At 35.1% G+C, this 12092-nt stretch overlaps 1 protein-coding gene across 1 annotated transcript in view; it reads left to right on the top strand.

Annotated features, from left to right (window-relative positions):
* The window catches only part of dnah6 (dynein, axonemal, heavy chain 6), a 120684-nt gene that overhangs the window by 93151 nt on the left and 15441 nt on the right, over positions 1-12092 (top strand). Inside the window, exons 65-70 of the mRNA XM_059323986.1 lie at positions 100-333; positions 4396-4531; positions 5355-5527; positions 8134-8324; positions 9102-9262; positions 10621-10709. Coding sequence (XP_059179969.1) covers positions 100-333; positions 4396-4531; positions 5355-5527; positions 8134-8324; positions 9102-9262; positions 10621-10709 — 984 coding nt within the window. The remainder of the gene's footprint in view (positions 1-99; positions 334-4395; positions 4532-5354; positions 5528-8133; positions 8325-9101; positions 9263-10620; positions 10710-12092) is intronic.

Genomic DNA, 12092 nt, shown 5'->3' with positions numbered 1-12092 from the left:
AGCTGAATATGGGAGATTCTAGAAGATTTAAAGTGTTTGTTATGCGGGTGTCACCGTGGGTTCTTATGGGTTCATGTTATTTTCCTTCTTCACCTTCAGCTTTTTAACTCCACCATTGAGACGTCAGAGAAGAGCAGCGTGTTAGAAGAGCGTCTCCAGATCCTGCTGGACCAGATCTTGCTCAACTCCTACACCAATGTGTCCCGCGGCCTCTTTGAGCAGCACAAGCTCATCTACAGCTTCATGTTGTGTGTCGAGATCATGAGGGAGCGTGGCGAGATCTCCGATGCCGAGTGGCAGCACTTCCTAAAAGGATCTGGCACACTGGAAAAGGTAAGGTGGGAAATTGAGAAAAAAATGCTTTTGCTCGTGCATTTTTCTTTTTTGCATTACTAGTTTTCATGAGTAAAGAAATGTGCAATCATAGTGTGTAACCAGTTACATCCAAGCAGTCTGTTGCACCAGATGAGAATTAGTTTAAGTGTAAGTCAACTGCTACATTGTACTAACTGGCGAATGTCACGTTCAACACACCACTTTGTTTAGTTAAACCGTTTCTACCTACGCTAAAACGTAAATAATACGACTGCCTTCAGCATTGATGCAAAGAGTGACCTTTCCCCTTGTGCATCAGCCTGGTAATATAGGAGGATAAGACGCACGCAGCTAATGTTTTAGTAAAAAGAAGTTATATATATATTATGGCATGCCGTTCAGGAAATAATTATATATATGGATTCAAAACCTGAGAAAATGTATATATTGAAACCTGAGAATATATATTAAAAGTCTGAGAATATATATTGAAACCTGAGATTATATATTAAAAGTCTGAGAATATATATTGAAACCTGAGATTATATATTAAAAGTCTGAGCATATTAAAAGTCTGAGAATATATATTGAAACCTGAGATTATATATTAAAAGTCTGAGAATATATATTGAAAACTGAGATTATATATTAAAAGTCTGAGAATATTAAACGTCTGAGAATATATATTGAAATTTGAGATTATATATTAAAAGTCTGAGAATATATATTGAAACCTGAGATTATATATTAAAAGTCTGAGAATATATATTGAAACCTGAGATTATATATTAAAATTCTGAGAATATTTAAAGTCTGAGAATATATATTGAAACCTGAGAATATATGTGTGTGTGTGTGTGTGTGTGTGTGTTCTACCATGTGTGGACTAGTTAACATAAAATATGTGTATTTGTCTCCCTTACCTCATTAATAGTTCATCAATCATTTATCATTTGCTTCTCTATAAAAGTAGTCAACACATTACCCTGCACAGCAGCTGGATTCTCATGATATCATAAGATCATGTAAGAATCACAGGATCACATATCATGTATATTCATCTTGTCAGCCTTCAAGTTTTGTGCTTGTGTTCTGCACAATTAGTGTCTTGTCACGAGTTACTGGCAGCTTCATGTTTGTTATGATGCAGAGATGTCACTGTACATTAATTATTAAGACAACAATGGCGGCTCCTAAAGAGGTTAATACAGATCCTGCAGTAGCATCAGTTATATTTGAACTGAAGAGTATTTCTTTATTAATTGCCCCCATAATTTCTAGTGGTACTGCTCTGTTTCTTCCATCTCCGTAAGCTTTCCGAAAATATTCACAAACAGACTGAAGTCTCTCTAGCTCTGCACCTTATTTGTATTGTTTGTGACATTTATGTTTAACAAGTTAAATTGTAACTCATCCACCACATGCAAACTAAGCTATGTTTGAACTTACACATAGAGAAGTTGCTGCAACAGGCTGCAGAGTTATTAACCCTCTATGGTACGCATTATGATACCAGTTAGGAAAAAAAATTGGAGTGTTTTTTTGTCTTAAAATAGACTAAATAAAAATAATCTGAAGAAGTGTTATAATTCTTTTTTTTTTGGGAAGTTTTTGGGGTTTGTTGTCCATAGGCAACATTGTACCATAACTGTGCACAAGTGAAAAAGGAAGTTTTTTTAATGAATTAATGAACAGGAAACATTGTACCATTGAACCAACGACCCATTGAAATTAATCTCTTGAACACTTTAAGTGTATGAAAATATAAAAAAATGAAGGATTACTCACCTATCAGTAGGAATATATTTGTTTAGAGAGCCAGGAAATTACGTTTTGAGTGATTTTTTGTGGTGCAAAATGGCAAAGCTGTTTCCTTTTGGAAAAGTCTGCAAAATAGGGTTTCAATATGGCCTCCTGGAGGTCATGTGACAAATTAAAGCATTGCTAGTGGTTCCCTATACTCTTTCCTCTTTTTTATAGAATTGCATCACTCAAAAACATGCATTGTAGAAATTTAACAGGCCAAAAATGGGTATGTTGCCTGAGAGCAGCACCGTACCATAGAGGGTTAAGGGAAGGATGAGCTGAATAGTAAAACTACATGAGTTTGAATGAACCAGAATATCTAACTGTCAGCAAAGAGATTTAACCACTGGAGCCAGAACCAATTGTAAGATATGAGGTTTAATTGCCTGCAGGAATAGAGTGATAAAATCCTGTTTTTAACTGTGTCATGAGCTCTAAATGAAATTTTTTTTTAAAATCCCCCTATTTTTTGGCTTCCAGGTATGCTTATAATTAGACGAAAATGGAGAAATTGGTTACAGTTTGTTGGCTGGATCCTCTCAACTGCAAATAAACAAGGTGCAGCTTTATTTCCCCCTTTGAAAATCCCCCCAGGTTGGCCTGTAGGCAGTATCTTCACCCTCCTCCTCTTATGTTGGGATTGAGTTGATAGAAAAAAAAAACATCCTTTGTCACCAGTGGCAGTCTCTCTTGGCTAGCTTACTGCTGAGGAACTACTGAGACTGATGGAAACACACTCAGTAAGAGAGAGACAAAAGAACATGAGAAAATCTGTCTGGTGAGAGGTTGACAAAATAAATATTTCTGTTGAGGAGAGATAAGAAAAGGAGAGTATCTCTGTCTCTCAGCTGCCCATTAAACCTGTATGTTGCATGCTAATAGGTCTTGAGAAATCAGTGAAAAGGCCTTCGTGCCTCAAGTCGGACATGACACCTTCAAGGGGCTAAATGAGGTCATCTGAACTGAGAATCCAATAAACTACAGCATAGTCCAACTTGTTTACATTTCAATGGGTTTTTTCCTGATCTGGGTGATTCTCATGAACATGGTACAGCTCATAGCAAAAATAAAGAGCATTGAAAACATATTTTATTTGACCCTTTATAACATATACCATCTAAAGTCACTGTTTAATATGAATTTATAATCTGTTTGAAATTTTTTTATGTATTTTCTGACATTTTCAGAGACACTGTGAGCAACAAAATTCATTATCGTAACACATTTTTAAATAGAAATAAAAAAATATATATATATTTTTTTTTTTCTTTGGCAAGCACTTAAATATGCTCAAAGGTAGCTGCTATCACCAAAATGTATTTTATTCAAGTTTACACATATTTTAATGCAAACAATTCTATCATTACCGTAACATCTAACTATTTTTTCTCATCAATTTTCATTCAGATTTTGTTCTTTACACATTGTTAAAAACCATTATATTTGATTATATTCTGTTAAATTATACATTTTTAAACAAACAAGTTTATTAAATATTTATTGTATATAAATGTGGGGAAAACATGACATTTTAATCTGGATGCATTACAGTAATGAAATTGTGAATCAAAAATATGTTCAAAAATATAGAAAATATTATTTTAACACAAAACAATGAAATGTGCCTCAATATGGCTATATTGTTCAATCATATAAAAGTGAAATATATTTAGTTTAATAAAGTATGTCCTTATAATCTTCACAGACAGAACTTGGACTGACTTTCTCTTTCTCTTTCTCCATAATAATTGTTGTCTTCCTTCTCAAACCCCGGTGGGTCAGAGACGTGTGCAGCTGAGGCTGTTTGGCAGTAATAAAGGTTCAAGGTAGAACAGAACAATGAATGAAAGGACCTCTGAGATTTAGCAAGACGTGTTTGTGACCACAATTTAGATCAGTCATTGGCACCCAGGGGTGTATTCTTGTGTTCATCCACCATTTATTTGGCATTACTTGGGCTGGAGGTGCTGCCTGTCAGCTGTCGTGATCCTCATGCTAATGCTGTCCTTCCTTTCCTCTCCTTCACCTTTCTCTCATGTCTTTTGCAGTTCAGCTTCAATACATCCATCATCTAACCATTTTCAGTTGTTGCCGCGTCTTATCTGCTACGTCTACCTGCCTAAGATGTTCTGAAACACCCTCTCGTCACACGTTTATTGACATCCTTTCATTCTTCTTTACGGCCTCTCTACTCAAGGTCTGTCTCCCGTCTCTTTCCCATCTCTCTCCTTTATGGTTGTAATCGGCTCCTTTTTCCATTTCTCCATCTCCCAGGACTATGCAGAGCGGCCAGATGTGCCATGGCTAAGTGAGTTTTACTGGCAGACGTGTTGTGAGCTGGGGGACACACTGGCCTGCTTCAAGGACATCTCCAAGGAAATCACCAAAACACAAATCCACATCAAGCTAGGTAACCAAAAGCAAATGTTATCCTGGTGAGAATCAGCATATCGTCACACTCTTAAAATAATCGCCTAAGTCATTTCTTGTCAAAATTGGGGTTTTTTTTGCCTAAATCATCTCCTCATGATGGTAAAATTACCTACATCCTCAGTTGATCAGATCATGTGATTTTACCCCTTTAAGATCATCACTTCTTTGACAATTTGCCACATTCATACGCATCAGATAAGAACCCAGCAAAGAAGAGCTAGAGGGAGATTGTTTAGTTTTCAGTTTAGTTTATCAGTTTTTTATTGTTGACACTAATATTGGTAACACTTTACTCTAAGGTGTCTACATAAGAGTGACATGAGCGTGTCATAAACATGACATGGGATGTGTCATGAACATTAACGACACTTTGAAGTAACATTAATGCTCATGAAACTTGTCATGTCATGTTTCTGACAGGCTTGTTTGACTCTTATGTAGACACCTTCAAAATAAAGTGTTACCATATCTTGCTAAATCACAAAGGCATATTCAAAAAATTGCCTAAGTCATTTATTTCTCTTAAGTTACATAATTTACACACAGTGTTATTACTATGCCAATAGCCATCCTTTGTTACATCCTTTTTTAGTGAAATGATCAATAAATGTCATGTGTTACACTTTTGGTGATGTTTTTTGTGTTTCCTGCAAAACTTGAAAAAATGAGTGAGGTGATTATTTTACGATATTTGGTGTATTATGTTTTCACTAAAAACTAGAATGTTTGACCTAGCGACAGAAGCATATGTGTAGAAAATTTGTGCAGCATTAAATGGTATTAAATGGCCTCTCCTTTAGGACGTTTTCAAGCATCTATTAATCCAGAGACCTGGGAAGACTATGTGTCAGAGTTGCCTCCTCTTGGGGAGTCTGGAGAGGTGAAGCAGGAGAGCGGGATCAGAGGCTACTGGAATGAGAGGTTGGGGGCCTTCCAGAAGCTCATCCTTATCAAGAGCTTCTTAGAAGAAAAGGTGAGCTGAGATCAAGTCTATTTAAAGATCTTTATTAAAGGAGCAGTGTGAAGGATCTAGTGCAGGGGTCTCAAACTCAAATTACCTGGGGGCCGCTGGAGGCAGTATCAAAATGACCAAAAAAGACACATAATTAAAAAAAAAATACACAAAATGACCAAAAGAAAGACACAAAATGACCAAAAAAGACACAAAATTACAAAAAATGACACAAAATTATTTAAAAAAGACACAAAATGACACAAAAAAGACACAAAATGACAGAAAAAAAGCTAAATTACTTAAAGAAGAAACAAAATGAACAAAAAAAGACACACAATTATTAAAAAAAAACACAAAATTACCAAAAAAGACACAAAATTACTATTAAAAAAAGGACACAGAATTACAAAAAAAGACACAGAATTATTAAAAAAACACAAAATTATAAAAAAAAAGGCACGAAATAATTAAAAAAAGACACAAAATTACCAAAAAAAGTAATTAAAGGGACCTTCTACATACAACATGGTAAAGTGCCATTCATATAAAACTCACATTAAACTTTCATATCAAGGTGGGGGCCACAAAATATCATCACGAGGGCTGCAATTGGCCTGCGGGCCGCAAGTTTGAGACCCATGGTCTAGTGCCATCTAGCAGTTGGATCTCATTCTAAGCATGTAGAGAACCTTGGTGTGAACCAAGTTTTTGGACCTGCTCCCTTTGTCAGTATTAAAGGCTCATCCTAAGCTAACCAAAATACAAACCATTCTTCGTTTCAGATGATTATACCCCAATGACAACATAATTCTGAATATTATATTCCATAATAGAGTAGATCACCCTAAAGCCGACACACTGCTCCTTTAAACCTGTAATAACTTTCTGCTGGCCACTTCTCGACAGTGGACAGTATTTGAATTTCAAATAACAAACGTTGGCAATGTCAGTTGGTTTGTTGAATATTAAACTCAGCAAAGTTCTGGTTAGTTATTCTAATTTACAGCTACAGCGGCCTGCAGCTCCTCAGCTTGGCCCTGGGCTAAGTATTCGTCTGTCCTTTGCCCTCACATGGAAAACCAGACATGCCAGGAACTGGATTATAGAAAATACAGCCCTCCAGTCTTCTTGATGTTCACTCCACTGTTGATAAAAAACATCCTTTTTATCTACAGGTGCATCTCAATATCTTAGAATATCAAAGGAAGGTTTATTTATGTCACTAATTCAATTCAAAAAGTGGAAATAACACATTATATAGATCCATTACACACAGAATGAAACATTTCATGTCTTCATCTTTTTTTTAAATTTCTTCTAATTATAATGATGATGGCTTCCTTTTAATGAAGACCTAAAATTCGATGTCTCAAAAAATGTTTAATATTACAAAAGACCAATTTTGAAAAGTATGTTTAATATGGAAATGTTGGCCTCTGAAAAGTATGTCCATCTATATGACTCAATACTAATACAATACTACTGGAAATGGACTTTTCCATCATATTCTAATTTATTGAGATACACCTGTATTTCATTTTACATCCCCATAATGTCACTCCTCATATAACATCTGTCAAATTTTCTTTTTATGTCTACCCTTTTTTCTTGCTTTTTTTTTTACATACAGTGGCTAGAAAAAGTATGTGAACCCTTTGAAATGACCTGTTTTTCTGCATTAATTTGTCATAAAATGTGATCTGATCTGCATCTAAGTCCCAAGTATAGACAAACACAATGTGCTTAACCCTTTGATGCACAACATGGGTCTAAAGTGACCCGACTAAATTTTTATATTCTATATATTTGCAATAAATTAATTTCATCTTTCAGTATTGCAGGTTTTCCTCAAATAACTTGTTTTTGATCATCATACATCCTATTTTTTGTTTTAATTTCTTACTTTTTGAATAAAACCCTTTTTTTTTTTATCACTACGCTTCTAATGCACAAGGTCTTTTCTCACCCATGTTGTGCATTGGAAGGTGTTTATATGTTGTCACCAATTTAAAAACCTGTCAAAGAAGACACAAATAGTAATTATCCTATTTAGTTAAATTGGTGTTTTTTCAATGGAAATTATTATTTGGTGGCTCTAATAAGTCTCAAATGTTGAAATATGTGATTTTCCAAAGTAATCTGGTGGTTCTAACAACTCTTTTAAAGTTAAACCTTAGAAATAAGACAAACATAGGTACACTATTTTTGACCCGTGTATGTAAACTTGATGTAATAATACAAAAAACAATTTTTCTTATCTTCGTACGAAAGGACGAATGGATATAATGATCTGTTGTAATAAAAAAAAATATTCAAACACACAGCCAGCATGAAATAACATGGTTATATGTTGTGCATCAAATGGGTTAACCTAATACTACTCAAACAATTATAATATTTCATGTCTTTATTGAACACATCCATTAAACATTCGAAGTGAAACCAGGTAATTTCAATGGGTTCACATACTTTTTCTTGCCACTGTAGTTGTTGTCTCTTCACCTTTTCATTTGTCGCATTATCTCATACACATGCTGCTCTCCTCTCTCTTTGCTACTGTTTTACTACAACCTGTCCTCTTTGTCCTGTTGTTCTCTGATTGACTTCCTCCCTCTCTTGTCCAGGTGGTGTTTGCAGCAACAGAGTTTGTAATTGTCAGCCTGGGGAAACAGTTTGTGGAGAACCCTCCAGTAGACCTGGCCAACCTCTACAATGATATGTCACCTTCCACACCACTGGTCTTTATTCTCAGCACCGGATCTGACCCCATGGGTGCCTTCCAGCGCTTTGCAAAAGAAAGAGGTTGTCTTGACAGGTAAAAAAAAGAAAAGAAAGATAGACAGATGATGGGTTGGGGCAGGGATGGGCAACTGGAGGCCCGGGGGCCGCATACAGCCCGCACCCTCACTTGAAGTGGCCCTCAGTACAACTACATGCATTTGAGCATGAAATCTTAAAAGTGCAGTGTAAAAATGCACAAAATTACTTCTTGTAATTAATGTTGGTCTGCTGTTCTTGCACTGAAAAAAAGAAGAAATCACAGTACGTGGTTGCTTCAAACCTTTTGTATTCCTATTTATACTGTTATACATGCATTTGAGCATGAAATATGTTAAGTTACTGCACTGTAAACAAATAGACACAAGATAAACAAAGAGACACAAAATGACCAAAAAAGACACAAAATGAACAAAAAAAAGACAAAAACATGAAATCTTAACAGTGCAGTGTAAAAATTCACAAAATTATTTCTTGCAATTAATGTTGGTCTGCTGTTCTTGCACTGAAAAAAAAAAAGAAATCACAGTAAGTGGTTATTTTATTTGCTTCAAACCTTTTGTATTCCTATTTATACTGTTATACATGCATTTGAGCATGAAGTATGTTAAGTTACTGCACTGTAAACATATTTAAAATTACAGTTTCATCATATCTGGTTAAGTGCACGGCCCTATATGTGGCCCTGTGGTAGTGTCCATGAAAAATATGGACATACATACAACAGCCGGCAGCCTGGATGGGGAAGGGGAGGAGGATGTTGCTATGGTGATCAGTGTGTGTACAGTAAGTCATCAGGGTCTCTGTCACGCAGGGTTGAATCCATCTCATTGGGTCAAGGCCAGGGGCCGATAGCAGAGAAGATGATCCGTGCAGCACTGAAGAGTGGCAAGTGGGTCTTTCTGCAGAACTGTCACCTAGCCGTGTCCTGGATGTTAGCCATGGAGGAGCTCATCAAGACCTTCACTGAGCCAGGTAGTAATACACTGAAACACTCCCACATAACCACACACCTGCAAGGTTATTATAGTTAACAAAAACTAACGAAATAACGAAAACTAGAATTGAAAAAATATTTTCGTTAACTGAAATAAAAATAAAGACTAGAGTTTTTAAAAAAACGATAACTAACTGAAACTGTATTGCGTGGTTACAAAACTAACTAAAATTATAGTGAAGATGTCCTTAGTTTTCGTTTTGGTCAACTTTTTTCATTCATAATTCAGTGTTTCTATATGAACATGCAACACATGGTAAATATGTTTACTGAGACTTGGATGTCTACACTCGAACCAAAATTCAAAACACCCAGAACTATAAGAGTTAATAACCTTATTGGAGCTGAGATGGATAATAAAAGCAAATAAACGCAAAATTTATTATGACCACTTTGAATCTCGCACCCAACACATAGCCCATTACAAAAAAACTAAAACTAACACTAAAACTAATAAAAAATAAACTAAAACTAAGCATTTTCAAAAAATGTAAACTAAATTAAAACTAGAAAACTCACTCTAAAAACTAACTTAAACTACCGGTAACTGAATTTGAAAACAAAAATTCACAACGAAATTAAAACTAAAACTAATGAAAAATCCAAAACTATTATAACCTTGCACACCTGATCACAGAAGTGCAGAGTGTCATGAAACCTATTTCAGGTGTGTCTACTGATTCATTTATGATTACATTTTATACTGTTGCTCCTGTTCAATGCAAAAAAACCAACAAGTACACTGCAGGCCAAAAGTTTGGAAGCAAGATCAAATTTGTACAAAAAAGATCATCCTTGGTAAACTTTGCAACAAAATAAACATGATTATTATATAAAGAGTCACTTATAAGAACATATTTTTACTCTAATTATCAGGTATTTGGGTTTTTATTGCTTAGACTTTGTGTATCCTTCTTTCCTTAATGTAAAAATCTGTAGTCTTGTTTCTCTTGAGATATGGACACAGTTGAGATTTATTGGGATTTTTGTATCCAAACTCTCAAAAGCCAAATAACTAAAGTTAAAAATGCAATCTGTGGTTTGTTTTTTTACTTTTGCGCTGAAGTTGTGACTATTCCAAATCTTCTCAACCTTAAAACTTCTTGCCTGTGGTGTAAATAAAGAAAACATTAGCAAACATTACCATGGGCACACAACACAACATAACAGGGCATCTGGGGACAAAAAAGAATAAATATTTCCTTGTTTTTTCATGGCATTTGTATCAGTGAGAAAAATACTTCAATGATTATTTTTCTCTGTGTAGTCAGAGACACATTCATTTTTTTCTTTTTGTTTATGGCTGTAAATAACATTCCCTTCTGTTCCTGTGCAGACACATCAATCCACGAGAACTTCCGTTTGTTTCTCAGTTCTATGCCCACCAAAGTGTTTCCTGTTACGGTGCTTCAGAACTCCGTCAAGGTAAACACACACAAACAAACAAACACAAACACACTGTGCAACTCCATACGTTTATTTAATTTGTTTTGAAGATAGATTGCTCGGCAGGTTTAATGTTCCCGGTATTAGGAAAGTTGTCGAATCTACTTGAAATATGAAAAAGTTCAGCTCTGAGCAAATTAACAATCTTGAGATTAAATATTCTACAGTTGCATCATTTGTCTTCATGATGAGTATTCACAACCACAAGCAAAAACGCTAAACACACAGACTGAGTTTAACTTTTAAGAGTTCTTTGGGAAACGTATTGTTTTGACTCCATATATTCCATTTGTACAAACGACTATTAATAATTCATTTCAACACTGTTTTGTATTCTTGAGATAGTAGGTTGACTGAGCTCATTAATTACAAAGAGGAAGCTGATGGTAGTATTCTAAAACATCAGACAATGGCATTGTAGTTGTGTCTGCTGGGATAAGGGATGTAGGTAAAAAGGTTAAATGGATGTGATTTACATTCCTTTTATTGGAAAGTAATGTGACGTTTTGCATGCTTTGTAATTTTTTCGAACAAAAGGCAAAACGGATCGCGTCTCCCAAAATGGAAATGTCACAACATAAAGTATAAACCGTCAGTAATGCAGACGGTGTGGAAGTAAAAAAGGAGAGGATATTTCTTTGAAGGTTGCCTGCTTTTAATTTATTGGACTGTGTATATAAAACTAACTTGACCTCGAAAGTGATCCATTGACAGATTCATAAATTCATTGGTCAGACTCTCTTCTTTTGACTTGCTTATTCAGCTGTTACTGAGTCTACTCTGTACTTTATATTAGGAATCAGGCAAGTTAAATAACTGCTTCACTTTTTTTTTTTAAAGTCTATGAGCTCATTTAAATTATTAATAGTGTACGTCAGCATAAATCAGGATGTTGAAGTTTGGGGTCTGTGTATACTGTACATCATCTGGGACAAGCCACAGCGTCATAAGAACTTGAAGTATTAGCAATGAATAAGAATTATCATGGACATACTCACGTCAGTCCTAATTTTAAAACTGCTGAGGTCCAAAAATCATTCACAAGTCATTTTAGTTGCAGCACCAGCACTTAACTCTGAAAAAAGTTAGGAGTAGTTGAGAGGACTCTTCAGACGCTGGACTAATCCACAAACAGTGTTAAAAGTGGCTGATGCTGTCATTCAGCAATTGGAGAAATATTTATGAAAGATTTAATGACATGAAGTTTTGAGCATTTTATTACTTCATACGCAAGAATGTTTTCAAGGTAGTTCAGCAATATTGCACACTTATAAACAAACATTTGGGAAAATAATCCAGGATTGATTTTCCTTTGCTGGATGCTGCTGAGAAATGATGATAGCTTATTAAAAAACAATCACC

The sequence above is a fragment of the Centropristis striata genome, chromosome 1 (genome assembly GCF_030273125.1).
Source record: "Centropristis striata isolate RG_2023a ecotype Rhode Island chromosome 1, C.striata_1.0, whole genome shotgun sequence".
NCBI classification, from domain to species: domain Eukaryota; kingdom Metazoa; phylum Chordata; class Actinopteri; order Perciformes; family Serranidae; genus Centropristis; species Centropristis striata.
Note: the sequence above shows the minus strand (reverse complement) of the source record. Positions and strands in the feature narration are given on the sequence as shown.